The sequence below is a fragment of the Melitaea cinxia genome, chromosome 12, assembly GCF_905220565.1.
Source record: "Melitaea cinxia chromosome 12, ilMelCinx1.1, whole genome shotgun sequence".
Lineage (NCBI taxonomy): Eukaryota > Metazoa > Arthropoda > Insecta > Lepidoptera > Nymphalidae > Melitaea > Melitaea cinxia.
Genome location: NC_059405.1, coordinates 12,822,706 through 12,850,400, shown reverse-complemented (window position 1 = coordinate 12,850,400; position 27,695 = coordinate 12,822,706). Strand labels below are relative to the sequence as shown.

Below are 27,695 nucleotides of genomic sequence, written 5' to 3'. Positions count from 1 at the left end.
TTCATCAACCGGCATTTATATGTTCGCGCGGGCAACATTTTATCTTTTTCAAAATTCAAATAGATCTTTTGTCTCGGGTTATAAAAACGGCAGTACCGGTCGCCGCCGCGTCATTCATTTTTTGAATTTTGACTTGAGAAATTAGTTAACGCACATCACATTTTTTTATGACGGTCTCTAATACGATGTCGAATATATATTTAAGCATCGTAACCGTAATCTCTAAAATTAGTGTGATCCTTGCTTAGCGTTGTCTCGATTAAACAAAGATAATTATAGTGTCAGTGTTTATCGCCCCCAAACTGGGTAAGTGGTATTTTTATGTCGCAGGCAATTTATGTAGTTTTAATGCAAGTAATCATGCCTAATGTAAAATCATATGCGAGCATAAATCTCATTTAAATTATTTTCTTAGATTTCATCATCTTTCAAATTCTACCCTCATATTTAATATTTTTTTAAAAATTGTAAAATTTCATTATCAGTTAACCTTCTTTTTAATAATATTACTCTCCGCTTCTGGCTTTATGATTCCACGGCACTACTGCTACAATTTAGGTGCTTTCTTTTATAACGCAGTGCCGTGGATGTTTGCAAATAGTGTTGGAACGCTTATTGTTATATTTTGATAGCGCGTTCCAGGGTTCGACGTTTGGGTTACCAATTTGGACGTTTTCATCCAACCCTTTCACCCAACAACGAGAGTGCTCTCCGCCGGGTTTTGAATTATCCGTTCCTGCCGCCTCCGGTCGATAGCGGAATCTTGCCACGCGACTCCCGGGATTATCACCTGCACGGTGAGACAGGAGAGTACCTGAGCCGAACTGCATTAGAGCTTGTGTGAATAAAGTGCTCAACGCCACCCATATACATATTTTTTTATCTATATTTTTTTTATTCTTATTTATTTATTTTTTATAAATATATTCAAAATCACTTTAAGCACTGAAGGGAGATCTGCGCTCTATTACTCTTTGGCATTTCACACCTTGGTGATTTCCAGTGGCGCACAATAGCATAAATGATGCTATAAAACCTAAAAAATACATGTCGCAACGCTACTGTATACTCAGCAGCGATCAAGCATGTTGCGCTTAGCCAGCTCCTGCCTTCTAATTATTCTTCAGGTAATGTACATTTAAAGTAAAAACTTTTATTTGCTATTTGTAATTTTATTTTAAACAAAAGTATTGTATTTATGTATGTTGTTGAATAATATATAATTAATGAAAGAATGTAGTTCCATAATTGCAACGAAGTTCCTTACGGCAGGCCTGATATGTTGTTGGGCGACCGAACTGAAAAAAAATGTGTGATTAAAGCCGTAAGAAAAATATATAACGGAAGTGACGTAATATCAGTCACATGACTGTATAATATGACGTATGTAAAACCGAACTCATATCATTAACAACTATAAATGTTTGGCGTTTTTGATAAAATAATGAATTAAAAAAAAAAATATATATATATATATATCTTCTAATATATAAAATTCTCGTGTCACAGTTTTCGTTGCCATACTCCTCCGAAACGGCTTGACCGATTTTGATGAAATTTTTTGTGCTTATCCGGTATCTATGAGAATCGGCCAACATCTATTTTTCATCCCCCTAAGTAATAGGGAGGGGGGGGGGATTAAGGGGGTTAATAACATATTTAGCAAAACAACGTTTGCGGGGTCAGCTAGTATTTTATATACTTACCACAAGCCAATAGTTTCAGTAATAGAATATAATGATGAGAATTGATTAATAAAAATTATCAATAACACTTACAAACTTTTTTTAAAATTATTTATGTAATTTTATACTGTCGACAAAAATAAGTAAAGATACATATTTTTTATTTCACTTAGTAGTTTGAATTCTTTTTTTTTTATGTTTAATTTATTTTATCGGATTTGTTATTTTCTAAAATACTAAATTACCTAAATACTTTTATGCACTTAATTAAAAATCAATCAAAAAAATTACAAAAAAATTAAGACCTAGAAAATATATATAAAATTAAACATTTTTTTTTTCAAATTGTGTTGTTTCTATACTATCCGAAGGAACTTCTTTCCTACCTGGTGTCCCATGACACCACATAATTTTTATTTAAAAAATATGTTATTTAATAGATAATCAATTTTCAAAGTTGGTTTTAATACGATTATAATTTTTATAACAGATAGCGACACACATATGTTGTTGTTTTTTTTCATTCTCAATAATCGTTATCAGTATGTATACAGTCCTAACGATTATTTTCGAATGGTACAGTTTATATATTACTTGCGACCCGCTCCGGTTTCGCACGCTTGCAAAAACTATCAGTGTTTCTCTACTATATTATGCATGTTATTATACATATAAACCTTCTTTGAAATCACTCTATTTACTAAAGAATACCGATCAAAATCCGTTGAGTAGTTTTCAAGATCTAAGCATACAGACAGCAGGAAGACACCTTGTTTTATACTATTCTTTTGTATGATGAAGCATTCAAATACTGATCCCATTCTGACAGCAAACTTTCTCTCAGCCCGCGGTACATTTAAGAGCATAATATAAAAATAGCACATGTGCTAGTACGAATCTTCAACTACTTATATATTGTATTTCATAATTAGTGAGTCTGTAGATTTAGCAATTTTACAAACGGCCATCCATTTTTAGAAAAAAAAGAAAAATGTAATTCAATTATTATTATTTTTCACAGATTGTAATCGCAGAGCCTACTCCTCCTCAATGTAGAGGTCCTCCTCCTGGTATGGTAAGGTCACTCGCTTCAGCCTGTAATATCCTACTGCTCTCCGAGGCACGGTAGGGAGACCCACAAGGACTGCACAGACCACGGCAAACATCTGTATGACCGATACAAATATTTGTCATATGCGGGGATCGAACCCGCAACCGCCAGCGCAGCAGCCACAAACCAGTGCTGTGACCGTTGCACCATCGCGGCGGTGTGATAAGTCACTCATCATCACTTAAGCCTATTGCAGTCCACTACTGGACATAGGCGTCCACAAGTTCGCGCCAAAATGGCGTTGTGTCATGTGTGTTGCCCGTAGTCACCACGCTGGGCAGGCAGGTTGGTGACCGTAGGGCTGGCTTTGTCGCAACGAAGACACTGCTGCCCGTTTTCGGCCTGTGTATTTCAAAGCCAACACTTGGATTGTTATCCCGCCATCGGTTGGCTTTTTAAGTTTCAAGGTGGTAGTGGAACTGTGTTATCCCTTAGTCGCCTCTTACGACCCCCACGGTAAGAGAGGGAATGGCTATAGTCTTTACTGTGGTAACCACACAGCAGCAGTTTGGTATGTATAAGATTTCAATAAATTATAATTAGCTCGTTGTAATTATTTGTGACAAAAAAAAATGAAAAATTTGTACCACCTAAATGATAAATAAAAAAAAAGTATAAAGAAAATGTATAAATAGTGTCAAATCATAATAAATAGTTTAAATAAATAAATATATACTAAAGGTTTTACAAAATTGAACCAAGTTAATATGTAGTGATTCTAGTGTCTTAGTAGACATTATATTTCTTTATGTTATGAGCCTTATTAAATATTACAACAAATATCTTCCCTAGTGATAATGTCCCTAGTGTTTGACGAGAGGTAAAAAAACTAGTAGAGAAAAAGTCTTAGTTCTTTTAAAAACGTAACGGTATTATTTACATAATGCCATTTAATAAATAGCCCAGGATCAATTCATTCAGGATCCAAAAATTTGGTTGAAAATTTCCCGCAAAACTACGAGTCCTATAGAAAAAAGTCAAGTTGCAAAGTTGTAAGTAATAATAATTGTGTTTGCTCGCATCGACAAATAATACAGCGTAGGTAGACGAAAATAAAGTCAAGTAAATATGCATTGCTGCTACTGCTGTGTGGCTACGGCACTAAAGAATTTAGCCACCCCCTCTCTTCCCGTGGGTGTCGTAAGAGGCGACTAAGGGATAACAAGGTTCCACAACCACCTTGGAACTCAAGAAGCCGACCGATGGCGGGATAACCATCCAACTGCTGGCTTTGAAATACTCAGGCCGAAGACGGGCAGCAGCGTCTTCGGTGCGACAAAGCCAGTACTGCGGTCACCAACCCGCCTGCCCAGCGTGGTGACTATGGGCAAAACACATGAGTTCACGTTTTATTTTGGCGTAAACTTGTGGAGGCCTATGTCCAGCAGTGGACTGTATAGGCTGTAATGATGAAATATGCATTATTAGAGATAACTCAATAATTCTGTTTGCTGGCAATCGAAAAAAAACCGACTTTAATTACATTGAAAAGTAATACAACGTAGATAGATGAAAAAATATTCAAGTAAATACGCATTATCAAAGATTACTCCAAAAGTTGAAATCAGATCTCGGTGAAATTTAAATGTGACCACATGATAAACATCGGCTTTCGACTAAATTAAAACATCCACTAAAAAGTTATGCGATTTTTGAGTTAGAATATCTTCTTTCCGATAAAAAAAGAAATATCAAAATCGGTTCATAAGCGACGAATTTATCCCCGAACATACATAAATATATATACGGTCGAATTGAGTAACCTCCTCCTTTTTTGAAGTCTGTTAAAAAGATCTACAACTTTTGTATTTGTATTTTTAACTTAATTTCAAAATTTATGTGAAAAATTTCTAATCGGATCGGTTTTTATTTTCATCTTTTTTCAATTTTTTTTTACAAAATTACGTGAAAATTTACTTTTTATATGACTCAAACATACTATATTTTTGGTTGGGTCGTAGAGTATGAAGCCTTTATTTATTTATTATTATATAAAAAATTATTTTTTTCACCTTAATTTAATTTAATATAAAAAAGCCTCATAATTAAAAACTCTGATCTGCTTTCCCAAAAAACTGTGCATCTTTTTTTCATTTTAATCTCGTTTAGTTTTCGTTTAGATGTTACGTATGACATGTAAACATATGAAATGTATATGCGTAAAGTTAGTTTAAGGAAAAGTCCTAAAATACCATTTCTTAACACGTATATTTTTTTCAACAGACACATCCAGAGAAATGTTGTAATTTTCCGAGTCTATTCAAAGACGAAGATTTTGAAGAGTGTGGTATTGAAAGATTTTCCGATGATGAAGATCATTCCAAAAGAGGACCTCTAGACGTAAGTTTAACGTCGAGCGTGTACAGCGCTTTTGTTCAAAATTACTAGAATTGATTTATTATCTACTAATATTCATACATTTATGAATACGTTCATTTCGAACTACTAATGATATTATTTACTGACTAATATCTCCAACGATATTTTATTATTCTATGTAAAAGCGTAATCTATTAATTAATACAATAGTATTTTTAATGTAGAAAAATTAAAGAAGTGTATTAGTTGTAATTTATAATTAATAAATCGTTTGTACTTTTCCTACCACGGTGAAAATTCTAATTTTGTAATTAAATGTAATTTAGTATATCTTTATAAGGAACATATTAAAATATTGTTAGTCTCTTACAAAAGATATTTTACAATTTTTACAGTGCTCTCAGGAAAAATGCTTACTTAATAAATACAAAATGATGAAAGATGATGAAGAGATAGATAAGGACGCAACTATTGAGTTTCTTGACAAGTGGGCTGGGAATAACCAGGACTATAAAGATGCAGTTGAAAAGGCTAAAGAGAAGTGTCTGAAAACCGAAATTCTCGATGCAAAACTCCCATGTAGACCTACAACATTATTTCGTTGTATTAAATATGCAATTTTCGTGGTAAGTAAACTTTAAGTCACAAACTTTTACCGTTGCTAATCACAATTCGAAGTTTTAAGGTCAACAAAATTTCATTATTGGTGTCATCTTTAACTCACCACCTGGACCTTTCGTTTGATTGCTTTTACCTATTGGCTAATTCATTTATTAAATGCTGATTTTAACTTATAATCTACACCTAACGATTTTTTTTTATATCAACTCAATTTTGGATATTCATTAGCTAATTTATTTATCTGCTTATTTTTAACCGACTTCAGGTAAAGGAAAAGGTTACCTCAACTTTTTACTTGGTGTTCCGATTTTAATGATTATTTTGTATACGAACTCTATTGTTTGGGTTATGGTTCCATTTAAATTTGAGCAATATTCGACGAAGAGTTTTTTAATTAGCACTAAAAATGTGCATTTTAATTGACTTCGGCTACATTAGTGATGGTCTCTATTTATTACTTGTCGGTTGTTTTTATTTTATCGCATATTGGTTTCAAGTGTTGAAAAGACTATAGAGAACCATACATTTTTGAATTTTTTTAAACATTAGAGTATCTTTGTCCATAGAACAACAATCTAGTAATATTAGAACCAAAATGTTATTAATAATTCACGTTTCTTTTTTTTAATAGGAATGTACACAACACATGCAATGGGAGGATACTGACAACTGCAAGAAACTGAAAGATCTTATTGAAGAATGTAAACCATATATTACTCAAACATAAATATTTCTTTAATCTAATTATAAAATGAATTAATGTTTTGAAGATTTTTATTGTAAATCATAAAAATAATAACCATATTAATAAATTGCATGAGTGTGTAAGTTTTGTATTTTTTTTTAATTCATAGTAAGAGTGAGGAGGACGTTTTCTGCTAAGAAATATAATTAAGAAAAATGTAAAGCAACTTAATACTAAAAATTAAAATAAAGCTACAAAATTAATATTTTACCCACGCTCACTTTATTGTAGCAAATATGATTTTGTGATTTACTTAGAATGATCTTAAAATTAATGTGATTTTATAATTAAATATTTGTATTAACAATTAATTAAAAGTAGTGGTCGTCCAGTGGTTAAAAATCGACCATAATTAAAAAATTAAATTTAAAAAATAAAAAAATAATGAAAATAAAGAACCTTTTTTTAAAATTTTCAATTTGACTACAGACTTTGACAATCAACAAAAGAGTATAATGTATGTGTCAAACACATGGTAGTGTGTGTGATGTTTTTTTTATTTTATTGATTTAATATATTTTATGCATAATTAAAAAAAAATAGCATTCTGCACTCCTTTATACAAACTATAAGGGTACGAAATTTCATACTCCTTCGTCCGCGCAATTTTCGTAAAAAGGAGTACAAAGTTTTTGCTTCACGTATTAATATATATATAATGTTTTATTTTATAATTATTCTTGTATATTATGAACAGTAAAACAATAATTGTGTTGCTCTGAAAAGAGAAGTTTTTTTATTTTAGCATATAAACTAATTTTACAAAATATTATTTATTATTAAATTATTTACAAACTAACCTGAAAAGAGAAACAACATAGACAAGTTTACGGGAGCGCGAAAGGGCTTTTTAAAAAAATATTACATTAATTAAACTAAAACTATTTAATTAAAAATTATTTAAAATTACAATGGACACGTCCGAACAGAATTACATGCTCTGGATTAATCGTTGATTTAATTCTAATTAAACTTTCTCAAGACATATGATCCCAAAGCATGAGACAACGTGAGATATCATTTGTTATTCCTATTCCGCTGATTAAGCATTTACTTGTACTGTTCTCATGCCTTGGTCCAACATAACTCTTCCCCCCTTAAGTTCGAAACCGTCGGAAGAATTTGACTTCTGAAGGTTTCGACCCTTGCTTAAAATTTTATTCTTAACACTTTTTATAACTAAAATTAAACAAATAGTAATTAATATAAGATATAAAATTAGAGTTCCTACACTGACACTGTTAACTTTTATTATTGATTTAATTTCACTTTCACTTTCACTTTCACTTGAACTTTTCATTTTTAAGGCCGCAGATAGATACTTTATGTCATCCAAATTAATTCCCTTAATATCAATCGGATCGACAGGAATAGGGAGTTCCTTCTTTGGCTGAGGTAAATTAATAATAGGTGTCACCTTGTATTCAAATTTTTCCAATGTGTGTTGAAGATAATATAAATGAAGATCATTAAGTAGAATCTCGCAGCCAGGATCTATTTGAACGAGATAAGTTCCCATCATAGATGTTTTTGTTATATCGTTTTCACATTTGTAAGACATTACTTCCTTATTTCGTGAATATATTATCCAACGGGCAGAAGAAAGACGTTGTGCTTTAACTTCTTCGATATTAACTACTCGTCTATGACATTGAGTTAAGTCATTGTGAAATTGCATCAATTGTTCCATACACGTTATCGTTGAGTGAGGGATAAAATTATGTTCAGTGCATATGTACTGATTATCGCCGAACACATGTTGACACGGAGACGCGACCGGCAAGTACTTCGAACCTTTCACCATAAGGAAGGGATATTCGGGAATAATAATGAAAGTTTTGTTTTTAATTTGATCAAAAATAGGCAATGAATAAATTTTATAATAATTATACGTATTATTATCTGTAAGAGGAACTTCTATTATAAATGTTATCTGGTTTCCTTTTACATACGCCTTAACAGACAATGTTCGCTCTATTTTAATTATATTACTTTCTGTTACAGGATACAATAAACTATGATATTTTTCTATAGAAGAAAATATGTAAAACAATTCAGTAGAATTAATTATTGATTGATGTAGCACAGAAATTTTACTAAAGGCTAAGGCTGTCTCAATTTCATTGAGTGTTATATATATTGAACGGAAATTATTAATAAACGTACTATATATACTTAGAACATAAGTGGAATATATTGAGTTTTCTTCTTTTGTCACCATGTCTTTCAACATACTTTCTACGCGTTTTAAACGTTCATTAATAATTAAAGAATTGTTATATAAAATTTCTGTACTATTAATAGAATAATCCAACATTTTGGAAACCAGGGTAATTTTATTATCGATTAAATTTTGTTTGTTATATAATTTGTTAATAAGATTATCATAGTAAAGCGCGTCTTCGTGATCTAAGTTACCAGTTATCGATTTTATAATAGAACCTACGGGATTAAGCAAACCTCTTCGAAATCTTTTTGTTGGTGCTATCTGTTTTGCCTTTTCTATAGTTATATCTTTTAAATATTCTACTTGCATTTTCATATTACTAAATTCATACATATAAGGTTTATCTATATTAATTACTCTATTAAAATCACTATACTTATTTATATTAAACTCTAAATCGACAAATATAGAACTTAAATCTAATACTTTTATGATTAACCACTTATTTTCTTGTTTATAGGCCTGACCTTGTTTGACAGGCAACAGGCCTGGTTTACCTTCAATCTTTTGAAGTTGAAGGGATTGGGTCTCCTTCATCATCGCCAGGGCGATTACGCACCACCTGTGGAGGTCGTTTTATATTTTTTAATGGAACCTTAGTTCTCCGCTCCCTAATATTTACGGGCACTACATTACGATTAATTTCTCCACTAACAGTTGCTTTTTGAAAGGGAGGCTTATCTTTACTTCTTCTTGTATTAACTGCTTTAGCGAAAATGGTTTTTCCTAGCCCTAAATCTATTTCCTGTTCACAACCTCTCTTTTTTCTTTCCTTTTCCTTATTTTCACATAGTTTACTAGAAATGTATTTATATAAATATTTTGTGCGTTTTACATGATCTTTAAGTAACTGTTGCAAAAACGATTTTTGAAAATCGACATCAAAAGCGTCGTTTGAATCGGTATGACCGAATACAACTTCGAAAGGCGTTAAGCCTGTAGCACTATGAATAGTATGGTTGTATGCCATAATAGAGTAAGTCATGACGGAAGCAGCGTCAGTGAACTTATGCTCGTATTTGGCCAATCTGTATATCTCTATCAGTGTAGAATGAAACCTTTCCACAATACCTGTAGAATTTGGGTTATTAGGGGTAGTTATATGTAGCTCAATTTTATACATTTCTGCTAATTCTTTCATTAATTCGTTGTTAAACTCTGTACCCGGATCAGAAGTTATTTTTCTAGGTATACCGTAATAAGAAAAATATTTAATTAACGCGCGGACTACTTCTGGGGTGGATCGGCAGCTAACTTCTATGGCTTGACCAAGTTTGCTAAAAGCGTCAACTAATGTTAAATAGTATTTTCCCTCAATGCTAAATAAATCTATAAATATCTCTTGGAATGGGGCATCTTGCGTTTGAGTTAATTGTAACACGGGGTTAATAGGTCTCCTATCATATTTCATTCTACGGCAAGATTCACACGCATTTATTAGAGCCGTAATGGTTTCCTGCATATTATTCCAAAAATAATTTCGCTTAATTCTAGTCATCGTTTCTTTAATACCGCGGTGACAAGTTTTGCCCTCGTGGTATTTCATAACTATAGCCTTTTGTTCAGCCTCATCTTTAATAAAAATTATACGTTCGGTACATTCTTTTATATCTATAGTGCCTTTCTTAAATAAGGAAATTATTATATTTGCGAAATCTCTCCTATGTTCCTGGTGTTCGAAATATATAAAATATTTTATTTTGGGGCGGATATACTCTTTAAGAAATTGTTTTATTAATTCTAAATTGTTCAAGGGTAAGAAAACTTCAAGGATTTTCTGTTTTGACCTTGTTAAATACTTAACCTGGATTTCGTTTTTAAGCCACGAAAATACTAATATCTGATTAGGTTTAGTATCGATAGCTTCATTTAAAATTGGAATACCAGAAGAATCGCATTCTACATTTGAGTGGACTGTCTCAATACTAGTTCTAGAATCGGAATGATGTGAAGGTTCGACTTCAGATAAATCTCTGGAACCTGCTGATATTGTCGCCTCAGAGTCAGTTACAGTTAAAGTTCTAGAATCGTCTGTACTACGTCTTTGGGATAGTTCTAAAATTTGGTCTGTCACGTCACGTAAGTGTTCTTGGAGTTGGGATTCTCTATCATCAACATTTACTGACATGGAGGTATTATCGTCTGACCCTATTGCATTTAATTTTATACGTGAAAGAGCATCTGCGTTTGTATTCTGCTTACCCTTTTTATAAACTACTTCGAAGTCATATTCTTGCAAGCGTAACCGCCAACGCGTTAACTTACTATTTGGCTCCTTAAGAGAATATAACCAAGCTAACGGGCGGTGGTCAGTGTAAATTGTGAATTTTCGGCCATATAGATATGGGCGAAAATGCTTTACTGCCCAAATTATTGCTAATAACTCACGCTCAATTGTGCTGTAACGTGACTCGGTTTCACTAAGGGTTCTACTGGCGTAAGCAACAGGACGATCACTACCCATAACACCCTGAGATAACACTGCTCCTAGCGCTACAGCGGAAGCATCGGTTGTAAGTATAAAGGCTTTATCGTAATCAGGATATTGTAAAAGCGGTGCATTTGTTAATAATTCTTTACATTTTTGGAAAGCTTCAATGTATTTATCATCTATTATTATTTTATTGCGTTTTTTTAAACACAAGGTCAAGGGTTGTGTAATTTTAGCAAAGTCCTTTATGAAACGTCTATAATATCCTATTAATCCGAGAAAACTTTTAATTTCTGTTGTTGTTTTTGGCAATGGAAAATCTAATACTGCTTTTATCTTATCGTTATTGGGTTTCAGTCCGTCTTTTGTGATTGTATGTCCTAAGTAAAGGACTTCTTTTCTTAGAAATTCTGACTTATCAAGTTGTACTTTTAAATTCGTTTTACGTAATCTATCAAAAACTATTCTAAGGCTATTAATGTGTTCTTCTAAGCTAGGTGAAAATATAATTATATCGTCAAGATATACCATGCAATGTATACCCTGAAGGCCCTTAAGGACATTGTCCATGGTTCTTTGGAAGGTTGCAGGGGCAGTTTTTAACCCAAATGGCATCCTCAAAAACTCATAATGCCCTGACTGAGTACTAAAAGCGGTTTTATGTCGGTCAGTTTCATTAATTTCGATTTGGTGATATCCACTAGCTAAGTCTAGCGTAGAAAAATATATACTTTTACCTAATTTATCGAATAAGTCCGTGATATTAGGTAGGGGATATTTATCGTCAATAGTTATTTCGTTAAGTCGTCGATAGTCTACCACCATTCTATATTTTACTTCACCAGAGGCATCCATTTTCTTAGGGACCAGGTGAACGGGTGCACTCCAAGGTGAATAAGATGGTTGAATTACGTTATTGTCTAAAAGCTTTTCTACCTGTCTTTTAATTTCTTCGGCTTGTGCAGGGGCTTGCCTATATGGTTTTATATATATAGGGTCTTCATTTCTTGTTCTAATAAAATGTTTTACGTTATTCGTGAATGTCAACGGTAATTGGTCGCAATAGAAAATGTCTTTATATTCTTGACAAAGAGAAAATATTTTATTCTTCTCTTCATCATTCATATGATCTAGCCTTAATTTATTAAGATTTTCTAATAACAATCGATTTTCCTCTGATTCTCTTCCATCTTTCATACAATTGACCTTGCACTCGACATTTTCAAATTTTGATACTTTAAATGGGGATTTAATAGTTAGTGTCATAGGTTCATCTAAGGTATTTTGAATTACTGTTTTTGCATAGCCGTTTACACATCTCACTATCGCACTAGGCATTCTCACACCCTTACAAAATTCGGTAAAGTTAACGATAGCATCACCTGAATGTTGATTTGTTGGTATGCTTACTCTTAATTCAGAACGCGGCGGAAGCTTAAGGATATATTCTGTATCATTATATGTAATAGGAATTCGCGCGGAATTAGTTCTTAATATTTTATGTTTTAAATCAATAATTGCATCTAACCGTTTTAAAAGGTCATTACCAATTAACCCGTCATATTTTGGATCTACATTATATACGTAAAATTTTTGTAAACTATTACTATTGAAGGTTGGCATTAAAGGTATTTTAATAACCTCATTATGTGAACTAGTAGAATGCGTGCTTATTACTTCAAACGGTTCGTATGTTAAAAAGTTACGAAAATAATAATACGCCTTTTCAGGGCTAATAAAGGAACGCGTACTTCCAGTATCTATCATAAATTTTGCATTTATTTCAGGTATATATATGTACGGTAATTTTAAATGTGTTTCGCAGTTTAATTCTATCGATTCTGTAGGTTTGAGGCAAGTATGGAAAAATTTTCTTCCTTATCATCATTATCAAGGTCAATAGGATTTTCTTCGTCAGTCTGCTCGTCTGTTAGTTCTACATAGTCTGTTATGTCATAATTGTTGTCATGAGAGTCGGTTTCTGAAATATAGAACCCAGGGTCATAGTTATTGCCGCTGTCGTAATAATTGCAGTCCTGAGTATACGTTTCATTAATCGGGAAACTCGGTTTATTATTAGTTATCGTTCTCATCGACACGTCATTTAGTCCTTGTCCGTCTGGTCTAAAATTAGGCTTATAACCAAATTGTGTTGGGGTTTTATAATTATTATAATTAAATGGAGGTCGATACCCTAATTGTTGTACAGGACGGTGTCCGTACTGAGGATTAATTCTCGGTGGTGGTATTTGTGGTCCCTTCGGAATTCCATATTTAAATTGAGAAAAATTTGGTCTAAAACCTGTAGGCATAGGCATAGGTGCTTTTTGATTTCCTTGAGGTATTCCAAATTTATATTTAGGTTGTTGATTGTATGAATTAAATGTCATAGGTAGATTAGACTTATTCGCAAAATTTAATTTTGAATTCGGTAAATTTGAAATTTTATTACGCTGATTATACTGTTCGTGAAAGTTTACTTCTTCTAAAACAATGCTCAACGCAGATTCTAAGGATGTCGCTGATTTTAATCTAACTATTCTAACCATATTTTCGGGTAAATTATAAAGAAAAACGTTAAGGGATGTATTATTGTAAATAACTATTTTACTTTGCCTAATATCCTCGTTTAATATTTGATTAACCTTGGATAATAAAACAGAACGCACTGATTGGATTCTATTACAAAAATCAAGGTAACTTTCTCCCGATTTTATTTTTAAATTTTCTAATTCTATTGCGATACATTCTTCGCTTCGCGGATCTCCAAAATGTTGTATTAATAAATCTTTAAAGTCACTCCATGAAACAATATCCTCACGCTCACTGATAAGCGCGGCAGCGTCATCGACTAAGCGACTCGTTATGCTATGCATAATATAGACATTTTGCACATCACTGCCTTTAAATTTATTAATTACATATTCACATTTTCTTATAAATAAGTTTAATTGACGTTTATCGCCACCAAAAAGAGGAATTAATTTTAATATTTCGTTTGGAATCAGAGTTATTTGTTCCATTTTATTTTTGTAAAATAAAAGTTTTAAAATTATAATTATTAATTTTACACACAAATTATGTTAATAATATTTCAATGATTTTGAATTGAAATATTAAATTAATAATATATTAAACAATTTCTTCAAATTCTTTTTATCAAAAGTACAATTTTTAATATTTAAATTAATAACTAACAAAAATACATAAGAAAACCAGAAAACGTTATAATAGGAGAAGTCTTATCCCAAAATAACAAGAGACAGAAGGAAGGTGAAAAGTTCTACTCACCAACCGGTCACCAGCATCGCCAGCTCCTGGACTCCTCGATCACTGTCTTATTTATTTGGTTCGGGATTGTTTCTTACAGACCTTCGAAAGCCCAATTATTCGCTGATTTTGAAGACGAATTCTTAAGAACGAAGGCTGTAATTTTTTTGAAACAATCCTACCGGCTGCGCCAGACAAGTTTACGGGAGCGCGAAAGGGCTTTTTAAAAAAATATTACATTAATTAAACTAAAACTATTTAATTAAAAATTATTTAAAATTACAATGGACACGTCCGAACAGAATTACATGCTCTGGATTAATCGTTGATTTAATTCTAATTAAACTTTCTCAAGACATATGATCCCAAAGCATGAGACAACGTGAGATATCATTTGTTATTCCTATTCCGCTGATTAAGCATTTACTTGTACTGTTCTCATGCCTTGGTCCAACATAACTACATTTAAAGCTATTGCTTCACCAGTTCTTAATAATAACTATTATTTAAATATTTACAATTACAATATAATTCTCACAATCGTTTAATATGAAAAAAAAAGCTCCATAGCAACCAATTCGCAGATCAAATATCCATCAAAGAACAATTACAAATTATATTAATAACTTAAATGAAGTGTCACGCACTTTGTTTACATATATGGTAAAACCGGGAGAGATGCCGCAGTGGGATAGATGCCTCATGTTCTAAAAACCTAACATCCCGAACTCACAAATAAAAATTAATCGCATAAGTAGGAGTCGTAGTCACTCCGTACCTCAGATACCCACAGATATTCGTGTGGCAAGGACGCGTTTGGCTCGTGTGTGTAATTGTCTCCGTGGCGAAATTTACAAACACGTCAAAGTTTTAAAGGTTAATATTTAAGGTTGTATAATTTTATAAATAGTGATAAATTCCGTTATATTTTTTATCACGTCTATATACTGGGTAATTAAGTCTGCATATAGTTGTAAATAGATGCTATTTTGTTTATCATTTATTTAAAAAATACGTGGGCATCTATCCCAATCACAAAGGATAGTTGCCCTGATTTTTTGAGGTATAGGTGCCCTTCTATCCCTTCATTCACCATATACAGAGTAAGTTTATATGTATAATTTTTTTTGTGTCTGTTATATTTTTATGTATTTACGTATATTTATGTTTGGATGTTTTACTGATTCTAGCAGAACTATGCCACGAAAATATGAAAGAAAAGAAGAAATGCGAGCTCGAGTATGTTCTTGGACTATAGAAAGCCTACAGTCAGCTTTCGATGAGAAAGTATGATTGTGCAATGTGTATGTTGACACTTGATACGAATATTTTAGACCAACAATTAAGAATTTATACTTTTGTTGAATAAATGCTTGTAAAATTTAATTTAATTTATATATATATATAAGTTGGTTTATTTAATTTAACATAGGGAAAGCAAAAAGTTTAGCCATGAGTTCTTGTAGTGCGTGTAGCCAATTAATTAGCGTCACTGAAAGATTGACATGTTCTCATTGCTCGCGCAACTATCACTATACATGCGTGAATTATAATAAATAAAACTTCTCTAAAATAACAACGAGGGCGAAATCTTCCTGGAAGTGTCCTGAATGCAAGCAACCGCGAAGAAAAGGGGATAACAGTGAAACGCCAGTAAAGGAAGTTCTTGAAAATGTTTCGGAAATAGACCACGTTCCAAGTGCCTCATCATCATTTCACATTTTTGATGAACGTTTGGCTCAGTTTGAAGTTTCTATGTTTGCAAAAATAGACAAACTAATAGCTGATTCAATCGGTAAACGTTTTAAGGAGGATTTTGAAAGCTTACGTAAAGATATGAAATTAATTTCTGAGCTGACTAAATCAGTAGAATTTATGTCTTCCAAGTTTGATGAGATTAACAAAGAACTTTCAGAACTCCGGTCTGAAACAATTGGACTGCGAGCTGAAAATGCACATCTTCGTGAAAATGTCATCGAGCTTAACACTAAAATGTCTCTAATGGAACAACGTGCACGAGAAAGCAATATTGAAGTACATTGTATCCCTGAACATTCGAATGAGAACTTGGTTAATTCAATACTACAGCTCACTAAAGTGGTCGGGTGTCCTATTGAAGAGAGAGAGATATTAGCCTGTTCAAGGGTATCAAGAATCAACACAAAGTCTACTAGACCTAGATCAACTATTGTAAAACTAGCCTCACCAAGGGCTCGAGATAGTGTGCTTGCTGCTTATTACAAGTACAACAAACTTAATCCATCTAATAAGTTAAGTAGTTCTGATCTGGGTATTGGGGGTGACAAACAACCAATTTATCTTATGGAGCACCTGTCACCGAACAACCGTGCACTGCACGCCCAAGCTCGCATATTTAAAAATGACAACCAGTACAAATACGTTTGGGTTCGTAATGGACGAGTAATGTTAAGGAAAGACGATTCGTCTGCAGCGGTGTGGGTAAAAAATACCGAAACTCTGAAAAACTTAATTAATAAGTAGTTTTAAATTCTTCTCTTTTCACCGTAACTATTTCAATAGAATTTAGCTTTTTATAAGTAAAAATGTATAAAGGAGAATGCGACTTTTGGGCCAAAATGTAATGAGTAGAGATATTGTTTAAAAAATTGGTCATATTTTTTTATTTTAAAATATAAAATATCACCTCAATTCTGAATCTAGAAGCGGAGAAAATTGAGAAAGATAGTTTTCATCAAATTATTTGGGTATCGATTCAACTATAATCGATTACAGAATTCAAAAAGAAAATGTTTGCACTAGTTAATTAACTCAAGATATTTAGATGCATAATTAAAGCTGTAAACAATAACGTGTATTTAAATAAAGTTACATTAATATCGAAAATATCAATTAATATTTGATAAACCAAAATGATTATCGATTTCGTATCGATTTAAAATAAATCATATTTTTAATGACAGCTTTGACAGCTTACTAACAGTAATACTGTGTCCGTCACTCGTTTAGTGTTTACTGTTTTCCGATGCATTCTGTGTCCATTCCTGATATTTATTTATGGTTTCAAGTGTATATCAATGTTTGTAATGAGTTTTCAAACAGTCTTTACTAAATATAACAAACATTAATGCTACAAGAACTTAGTGATCGGGTTTTTTTAGACATTGTAACATAACCTCACTTTTACAAAAAGTCTAATAACTCCACTCTCAGATAGCCAAAATATAGATAATTTTCCGCGAGGGATCAATAAGCCTAAATGCATTAATTTATACCAGTTTCATTTCATTACATTTTGGCCCAAGAATGTATGGAATCGCATCATTCTCCTTTAATATTTATTACCAGAACTCGAGGAGTATACGTGGTAAGTTGGAGCAATTATATATAGCTAGCCTTAATTGTAGTTATGATTTAATTATTCTCAGTGAAACATGGCTGAATGATAATATTTTTGATGCCGAGATTTTAAACCCCAATTATGTAATATACCGAAGAGATCGATGTAATACTAATAGTGCTAAATCTGATGGTGGAGGAGTACTGATAGCTGTAAGAAAAGGACTCGAATGTTCTAGACTTTTGTGTTATGAAAGTAACAACGAGGACTTATGGATAAAAATAACATCTCGTTCCGCTGACGATCGAATATCGAAGAGCTTATTTGTTTGCTCTGTATATTTGCCTCCACCTTTGTCTCTAGTTCGTCTGGAAAATCAATTGGATTGTATCAGTAATGCTATTTCTCAAATTGACAACTCTGATATATTGGTGGTTGGTGATTTTAATATTGGTCAAATTTCTTGGAACTTAATTCCTGATCAATTTGACTATACCTGTACTATACCCAATTGTGTGTCTACAAGTCTTACTCAGTGTTTTCTCGACTTTTTGGCCTTACATAACCTACAGCAGTTTAATGCTATTTTGAATGATGATAGTAAAATTTTAGACCTAATACTAAGTAATATCTCATGCGTGAAAACAGAACTCTCTCCTGTACCTTTGTCTAACGTGGATAAATTTCATCCCCCTTTAAATATTAGTATTGACTTTCCGATTTCACATTATTTAGAGAAAAAATACGTAATTAAGTATAATTTTTATAAAGCTAACTATATATCCATAAATAAAGAGATAGGCGACATACATTGGGAGGATACATTGGAGCACGCTGACACTGTCGACGAAATGGTTGTGATGTTTTACTCTATACTGAATGATATTATTAGCAAACATGTTCCAAAGGTACGAGCCAGCAGACGTGGACAGTATCCAATTTGGTACAATAAAAACTTAATAAATTTGTTGAAAGAAAAGGAAAAACTTCGCAAAAGGTACAAAAAGTATAAGAACCCTATTGACGGATACGAATTTTCATTGGCCAGATCCAGATGTCATAGTCAGATTAAAATATCGTACTCCATATATTTGGAAAATATTGAAAATTCTATTAATAATAATAACATTAAGGCATTTTGGTCCTTTATAACATCTAAACGTAAATCAAGGGGCCGAATACCATCCGAAATGCATTTAAATGGAACCACATATTCATCTCCCGTTTCTATTTGTGACGCTTTCGCTGATCAATTCTCACAGGTTTACAGAATCACAAGAGTGCCGTCTACCTTAAGTACTGCAAATTTACACACAGATATAAATAATCCGCATAACGCCCCTTGTCGTTGAATTTGCGATGTTACCATCAAACAAGATGCAATCGAAAAATTAATAAAAAAAATAAATAAAAATAAAAGTTCTGGCCCGGATCATATACCGGCTATTTTTGTTGTAAACTGTGCGTCAAGTCTTTCCCGGCCCCTAAGCATTATTTTTAACAAATCCCTCTACAGTGGAATTTTTCCTTTAACATGGAAGAAAGCTAATGTCTCTCCAATCCCGAAAGGTGGGGATGCCAATAATATTCAAAACTACAGGCCTATTTCACTTTTACCCATTTTCGGTAAGTTGTTTGAGTCAGTTGTGTGTCCAATTTTAACCAATCATCTTAAACCTATATTAGTGTCGGAACAACATGGGTTTCGTGATAAAATGTCCACGATGACTAATCTCGCCACATACGTGACTGAAGTAACAGAAGCCATCGACAGAGGTGAACAAATTGATGCCATTTACGCTGATATTAGTAAGGCTTTTGATAGGGTAGATCATTCTTTACTTCTGAACAAATTAAGCCATGGGGGCATCCATGGAAACTTACTAAAATGGTTTTCATCATATCTGTCACCTAGGTTCCAAAAAGTTGTGGTTTGTGGCTATGAATCTAAGGAATTTGAAATAACATCTGGTGTTCCACAGGGCTCACATTTAGGTCCTATTCTTTTCTTGTTATTTATAAACGATTTGGCAAATGAAATTCGCCACTCAAATTTCTCTTTATTCGCGGATGATCTTAAAATTTTTAAAACGATTAAATGTGCATCTGACGCTGATTTGCTTCAAGAGGATTTGAGTCGTATTTCTGACTGGACATTAAATAATAAATTACCCCTTAATATTCAAAAGTGCAAGCATATTACATTCACTAAACAACGCAAACCTATTTTAACAAAATACCATGTCCAAAATGATTATTTAGACGTAGTCGATTAAATTCGGGATTTAGGAGTAATACTAGATAAAAAGTTATCCTTCACTGCTCACATTGATTCTATAGTCTCCAGGTCCTTTAAGATGCTAGGGTTTATATGGAGAAACTGTAAGAACTTTAAAAGTATATCTGCTCTAAAATGCACCTATAATGCCCTAGTTCGTTCCATCTTAGAATATTGTTCTAGTGTTTGGAACCCGCACTACCATTGTCATATTGGTCGAATAGAGCGTATACAGAAGAGATTTCTTTTCTACCTTGCGGTTCACCAAGGAAAAATAAGAGAACTGCATACCTATGAGGATCGGTTAAAACACTTTAACATCACCACATTGGTCGATCGCCGTTGGATAGCTGACCAAATCTTGTTTTACAAGATTTCTAGAGGCCTATTGGACTGTCCACGACTGTTGTCTCGGATTGGTTTTGTTGTTCCAAGGCGTAACTCTAGGATTGTTAACTTTAAGCCATTGTATGTCAAAGGATATAGAACCAACTTGGGTTTCAATAGCTTGTTGCCGAGAATCTGTCGGGATCATAACGTTTTTTATCAAAAAACAAAGATAGACATATTACACAGTAGTTTTGGCGCATATAGAAAATTAGTCAAACATTTTAAAGCTCGTAACTTAACCTAAAAAATTATTCTCTAAACTTATCCTATAATTATTATTCTCTCGCTTTCATTATTTTGACTTAATGACTAAATGAGGAAGCTGTGTTTGCCTGTAATTGGATCTACATCCTAACATGACGATTTTTATATACTGTACTCTTAATACTAAATTTGATGTATATCTGTTGGTAAACCATTAAATAAAATAAAAATAAAAAATAAAATAAAATATATATAAATTAAATTAAATTTTACAAGCATGTTGAAACTTACGAATTTATATTTTAGTTAAACAAAAGCTCTAAAAATTTAATTAGGTATAGTAATCTGGGTGATATAAAAATTATATTCTAGTTATAACAATTAAAAGATATAAAAAAAACACAAAAATTTTTTCATCGCTATAGCTCATGTTTTTTGGAGACAATCGATGTTTTAGGAGTAGAACTAACCTAACCTAACCTAACATTTGGTTTGGGTTTTTTCTTTTACACGGTTTAAAGGGCATCTATCCTACTCACTATTTTCATGGTGGGGCAACTATCCATATAGGTAGGCATCTATCCTCAAAAAAAAGGGTTCACGAAAAGCTAATTTCTGCTTAATCTGCATAGGCTAAGTTGAAAAAAAATAGTCATAATTCAACATAAAGGATTGAGCTAGCTACATTAATAAAAATTATTCGTATAAAAATCATATTTTTAAAATTAGGTGGCTATTTCAAAAAGTGAGGCACCTATCCCGGTTTTATCCTAGATAATGATATCTCATATCCATTAACTAATTGAAACAATTTTTGATGAAAATCGCTATTCCCGATCTTTATATCTTTAAATAATAAGTAGATAAATGTCTTAATTTTCATTATATTTTATACGTTTAATGATGCAAGAATGCATCATACTTTATATTGTAATGATATCCCATGTTGGTTCCTTAACAAATACTTATACAAGACTTACACCTTTAGAGCTGATGCACACAGTAATAATAAAACTAAATAATAAGATAAGCGTTTTACAGACGCTACTGAATCACTGATGGCGCTTTTCCACAATTTAATTATTTTATTATATATGTAATCTTATAGGTATATAAAATTCTCGTGTCATAATGTTATTTAACATACTCCTCCGAAACGGCTGCACCGATTTTTATGAAATTTTGTGAGCTTACGGGTAGGACTGAGAATCGGCCAACATCTATTTTTCATACCCCTAAGTATTAAGGGTGTTAATAACATATATGGCAAAACAACGTTTGCTGCGTTAGCTAGTGATGATGTATATTTTTACAAATATTACGGATATTTCTTTTTTAATGATAATTTAACTAAATAATTTTAAGAAGTATATAATGTCTGTTTGTAGGATATAAATCTTTATTATGCAATTGTAAATGAAACAAAAAATAGATTATACTTTACCATAGTTAGATTTTTTTTCGATAATTATACATATAATATTATAAATAATACAAAAAAATATGTATATATTACACATATACTCAGACGGGATTTGAACCCACAAGCCGCGGACAAAAAGCAGGGCCACTAAAAATTGCGCCAACGGAACTAATCAAATGTTTTTTCATCCGTCCAATAAGGTTTTAACAACTACGAGTAGGTAGGTGGTTTGGCGGATATAGTACAAGCCGCGTAATGTGTCCAATACAAAGGTCCAATATCACTATTCAGCTCGAATTCAGATTTCACCCGTACTAAACACACATGAGAATTGAGAGCGTTTGGTTCTTCATCGCGCGAATTATATCGTATGTATTTTCTCCCCACAAACATTACCATTAGTTATTTTTTTAAAAAACGCAACATATAAAATGTTCTTCATACTTATTTCAATTATTTATTTATTTATTTACAGAAGAAAAAAAGATACAATTTATGTGATAAACAGTGCAGCAAAAACAATGCGCAGTTTAACAGTGCACTGTGTTTCTAAAGTAATAATACTAAAGTACATACGACATTATTTACTAACATAAAAATATGATATAAAGCTTTACAAATATAGATTATACATGTGAATATATTGGAAAGAAAAAAAAATAACATTAAATTACCATGCTTAATCTCAAGTCCATAACTTCTATATTTACTGAAATATTAAGGTTTTAATACAAAAATAGAGGTAATTTTGCGATTTTTTTGTATCCAGAAAATTTTATGGAATCGTGTTTTCAAAACATACGAAAGATAGTTTATGTCCTGAACTTTATCATACATAAATTACAAACTTAAATATTCAGTAGTTTGGAAGATATGGACATCCTGCCGAGTGGAAAATAAGCAATTTGAGGTAGCATACACTCTTAAGTTTGTTGCTGATTCTTCTCGACAGAATCTCGAACTCTCTTTATCTGAAAAAAAAAAGAATTATTTCGCAATATATATGATAAATAGTTAAATTAATAACATAACATTCTGTTAGGATACGATTAAAGTGCTTTTGAAGTCTACCTGCCGAATGCATAAATTTCATCAGATCAGATTGGTTTTGAAAAAAAATTAAAAGCTTAACGATTTATAAAATTCTTCTTCTCATTCCACAGTGAGTCCATATTCATGGTTCAAATGATCACAGTGTCTACTAAAATGCATATCCCATGAAGTATCTCGAATGGAAATGACTAAATATCCGGTTATTTAATAAAAAAATTCAATATTTCGTTAAAAAAAAAAGGGTTCATTGAAATTTGAAGGTTTCTAAAGAAAAATAAGCAAATGAATACAATTACGTCATTTTCTAAATTGTAGCATAATTATTTGACTGTACGATAGAAAAAAATGATAACAAGAATTTGACAATCAGTTCTTTATTTACTTTAGTCTGCTTTAATCACGGTACAAAGAATAAAAGGAATCAAAGCCAAAACTATTCCTTTTTAACCGACTTCCTAAAAAGGAGGAGGTTCTCAATTCGACTGTATTTTATGTATGTTACATCAGAACTTTTGACCGTGTGGACCGATTTCGACAAATGATTTTTAATCGAAAGGTGGTGTGTGTCAATTGGTCCCATTTAAATTTATTTGAGATCTAACAACCACTTTTTGAGTTATATCTAATAATGCGTTTTTACTTGACGCTTTTTTCGTCGACCTACGTTGTATTATACCACATAACTTTCTACTGGATGTACCGATTTTGATAATTCTTTTTTTGTTGGAAAGGAGATATACCAAGTTTAGTACCATGATAAGGAAACCAGGATCTGATGATAGGATCCCAGAGAAATCGAGGGAACTTCTTGAAAATCCGCAATAACTTTTTACTGGGTGTACCGATTTTAATAATTTTTAATTTAATCAAAAGCTGATCTTTGTCATGTGGTCACATATAAATTTTATCGAGATCTGATAACTACTTTTTGAGTAATCTTTGATAACGCGTAGTTACTTGGCTATTTTTTCATCGATCGACGTTGTATTATTACTCGTCGATGTAATTGAAGTCGGTTTTTTTTTCGTTTGCGAGCAAACACAGTTATCATTTCTATGTTATTGAAATTCATTAGAACTTTGTCACTCCTATTCATCTCCACTTCAAACTCAACTCAAATTTATATATATATGTGTGTGTGTGTACTCGCGACTTCGTTAACGTGTGAGATCTGGATACTTGTAATTTTTTTAACGACGTGATCCTGATCCCGTACGGATTTAGCTATAAAAGTATGTGTTATCATGTGACCATCTTTATCTTTTTTAGCCGTTTCAGAGACAGATTGTACTTACAAATAGACAAATATTTAAAAACGTTTTTAATTAAAAACTTGACAAAACACAGTTAAATTTTTGATATGCAGAATGTGGTTGTATTAATTTCATTAGCTTTTTTAAAATTTGTATGTTTCTCATTTTTTTAAATAATTTATACCTTTCGGGGCTTAAGTCGTTTTTGCTCGTGCTCGCATAAATCCTGATTTCGTGGAAGTTCCGGGATAAGAAGTAGCGTTATGTGGCTCCACAACCGTTTTTATATTCCAGTGACAGTCCCATAAGAATCGGCTCAGCTATTCCAGAGATTAGTCCAGACAAACAAAAAGACAGATAGACAAAAATTTTAAAAGCGTTTGTTTGTGTTTTTGTGTTGTGTAAATAACTATGTGCATTTGAAAAAAATACAGCTATTTTGAAGTCACAGATAGGCACTTCTATTTTATTTATACGTATGGATAAATGGATATAATACATTTTAGAAATAGCACAGCAAAGAGAATCGTTATAACACATTTATAAAAATATTCTATGACATGTGAATGTGACACCTTGCTGATTTCCCGCGGCGCACAATGGTCCAATATAACCGATATATATTCCTTGGTATATAAGCCTGCGGCATCATACACTGTGGATTTGTCATCAATCAAGTATGTTTCAATTTATCAACTTTTATCTACTTACTATACTTCAGGTATTATTTTATTACTTTTTTTATTTGAAAGAAAAATAAACAATAATATGGTGTAACTTTATAATAAAGAAAACTCTATTTAAACCGATAACGTTTCGAATATAACATGTTAGTAACTGCCCCGCGGTTTTTCACGTTTTAATTTAAGATAAAAAATAGCCTATAGTCTTCCTCTATCACTTTTAAGAATTTTTCGATTCGAATCAGTAGTTCCTGAGACTAGCGCGTTTAAATAAAAAAAAAGTTTTCTGGTGTATAATATTAGTATAAATAAATCATTATTAATTATAATCAAATAATTTTTCTTTCGACGATCTAGGGTTAGATTTTTTCCAATTTACTCATTTTTATTTATTACTAGCAGTACCCGCGCCTACGTTCTCCTCGGAGATGGAAACTCATTTTTTTTAACAGCGTGATCCTCATCCAGTGCGAATCATGGTAAAAAAAAATATATGTTGCTAGATGACTTCCTTTGTCTTATTTTGGCATTTTAGTTGTTTTTGTTTAACATTTATGTTGTTTCACAACCTCCTCTACCTTCTAGTGTAAGTGCCCTTAAACTTAGTTTAACCGTTCCGAAGATTGGCCCGTCAAACAAACAGACTCAGACAACAGATGACAGACAGACAAACAAAAAATTAAAAATCGTTTATCTGTATTTTATGAACGTGTAAATAACTATATACACTTAAAAACACATATATTTTCAAATCACAGACAGATACCTCAATTTTATTTATATGCGTAGATATAGAGGTAACAAAGTAGGTACGTAATGACAGTATCATAATGTCATGAAAATAACTCACTTTAGCCTATCGCAGTCCACTGCTGGACATAGGCCTCCCCAAGTTAACGCCAAAAACGGCGTGAACTGTGTGTTTTGTCTATGGTCACCGCGCTGGGCTGGCGGGTTGGTGACCCAGGGATGGTTTTGTCGCACCGAAGACGCTGCTGCCCGTCTCTGGCCTGTGTATTTCAAAGCCAGCAGTTGGATGGTTATCCCGCCATTGATCGGCTTTTTAAGTTCCAAGGTGGTAGTGGAACTGTGTTATCCCTTAGTCGCCTCTTACGACAACCACGGAAAGAAAGAAGGTGGCTATATTCTTTACTCAAAATCAAAATCAAAAACAGCTTTATTCAAATAGGCTCCAAGAGTACTTACGAATCGTCATTTTACAAATTAAAACTTTAAAAATAAATTATTATATTTGTAGAAGTAAAGCTACCACCGATTCGGAGTGTAGATTTTGCAGAGAAGAATCGGCAAGAAACTCCGCAGTTACTCTTCCGATTCCAAAATCGTTTGTGGGATTTTATTATACATGCGAATACCATGACCCAGAAAGTAAACGTTTACTTTGCGCAGTCAGAAACTTGGAGTTACAATTTTGTTATTCCTTCTCGTGTTTACAATGCGATTATTACTATTTATTTCAAGAAAATGAATATTTTGGTGAATATACATAATATTGTTATAAATATACTGCGACACAATTGTTAATATGCCTACCTTTTGGAAAACATCCCGTAGGGAGACTCGAGCTCCAAGATCGTAAATGCCGCGAATAGCCCTTTTTTGCAAGATAAATATAGTCTCAATATCTGCAGCATTACCCCACAGTAACAGGCCGTAAGACATAACACTATGGAAATAGCTAAAATATATTAAGCGTGCAGTTGCAACGTCGGTCAGTTGTCGTACTTTTCTAACTGCGAATGCTGCGGAGCTGAGTCTACCATTCAAGGATAACAAATGGAAATTCCACTGAAGTTTTGAGTCTAAATGTATCCCTAAGAAAACTGTAGTATCATTGACAATAAGCCTCTTGTTATTTATCATAAAATTATAATTTGGATGCTTAACATTAGGTAACGAAAATACAACGCACTTGGATTTTTTGGCGTTCAAAACAAAGTTGTTTATTTTAAACCAATCTTGAATTCGCGACAAAGAAGTGTTCACGTCATCATAATTTACTATCAATTTTAAATATTAGAGAAGTGTCATCTGCAAATAGCACTATATCACAAATATATTTAACATAAAATGGCAGATCATTTATATATATTAAAAAAGAAATGGATCCAGAATCGACCCCTGTGGAACGCCCATTTTTAGCACAGATCCAGAAGACTTCGTTTCGTGTATTGATACGTCGTGTTGAATTCTATTAGATAGATATGAAGCAATACTACCGTAGCCACACAGCGAGATAAATAATTAATTTAATATTTATTAATAATAATAATTGTATTTGGTTAATAATAATCATGAGACTATCCGCGAGAGAACGAAAGTAACCGACATAGCCCACAGAATTAGCAAGTTTAAGTGGCAGTGACTAGTCATCTGTGTCGCAGGACCGATGGCCGTTGGAGCAGGCGGGTCCTGGAGTGGAAACCGCGTCTTGGCAAGTCCAACGGTCGACTGACGATCTACGTAAGATTGCCGGTGTAGGCTGGATGAGGATTGCGGAAAACCGGGATGTCTGGCGCGAACTTGGGGAGGCCTATGTCCAGCTGTGGACTGCAATAGGCTGAGCTGATAATAATTGTATTAATATATTAAAATTTGTTATCCTTCTGAATCTACTGAATAGATATTAAAATAGACTTAAATATTATAACAAATGTTATGA

The 27,695-nt window shown here is 32.5% G+C and overlaps 3 protein-coding genes across 3 annotated transcripts; all 3 read left to right on the top strand.

Moving 5' to 3' along the window:
• Positions 1-1,061: 1,061 nt before the first annotated feature.
• LOC123658393 lies at positions 1,062-6,564 on the top strand. The gene is made up of 5 exons (XM_045593822.1): positions 1,062-1,127; positions 2,707-2,760; positions 5,020-5,136; positions 5,511-5,741; positions 6,368-6,564. Exons 1-5 carry the CDS (start codon positions 1,086-1,088, stop codon positions 6,461-6,463), a joined length of 540 nt encoding a protein of 179 aa, XP_045449778.1. The 5' UTR covers positions 1,062-1,085; the 3' UTR covers positions 6,464-6,564.
• A 9,600-nt stretch (positions 6,565-16,164) lies between these two features.
• Positions 16,165-16,911, top strand: LOC123658261. Its single transcript, XM_045593699.1, has one exon. It carries the CDS (start codon positions 16,165-16,167, stop codon positions 16,909-16,911), a length of 747 nt encoding a protein of 248 aa, XP_045449655.1.
• Positions 16,912-17,694: 783 nt separating this feature from the next.
• On the top strand, positions 17,695-19,080 carry LOC123658260. The gene has a single exon (XM_045593698.1). It carries the CDS (start codon positions 17,695-17,697, stop codon positions 19,078-19,080), a length of 1,386 nt encoding a protein of 461 aa, XP_045449654.1.
• The last annotated feature ends 8,615 nt before the right edge of the window (positions 19,081-27,695 follow it).

Excerpts from the sequence above, each read along its gene's own strand:
- LOC123658393 (XM_045593822.1), top strand. The coding sequence starts at position 1,086 with ATGTTGCGCTTAGCCAGCTCCTGCCTTCTAATTATTCTTCAG. Across the intron at positions 5,137-5,510 it reads CCAAAAGAGGACCTCTAGAC|TGCTCTCAGGAAAAATGCTT; the intron begins GTAAGTTTAACG and ends CAATTTTTACAG. Across the intron at positions 5,742-6,367 it reads TTAAATATGCAATTTTCGTG|GAATGTACACAACACATGCA; the intron begins GTAAGTAAACTT and ends TTTTTTTAATAG.
- LOC123658261 (XM_045593699.1), top strand. The coding sequence starts at position 16,165 with ATGTTTGCAAAAATAGACAAACTAATAGCTGATTCAATCGGTAAACGT.
- LOC123658260 (XM_045593698.1), top strand. The coding sequence starts at position 17,695 with ATGTATGGAATCGCATCATTCTCCTTTAATATTTATTACCAGAACTCG.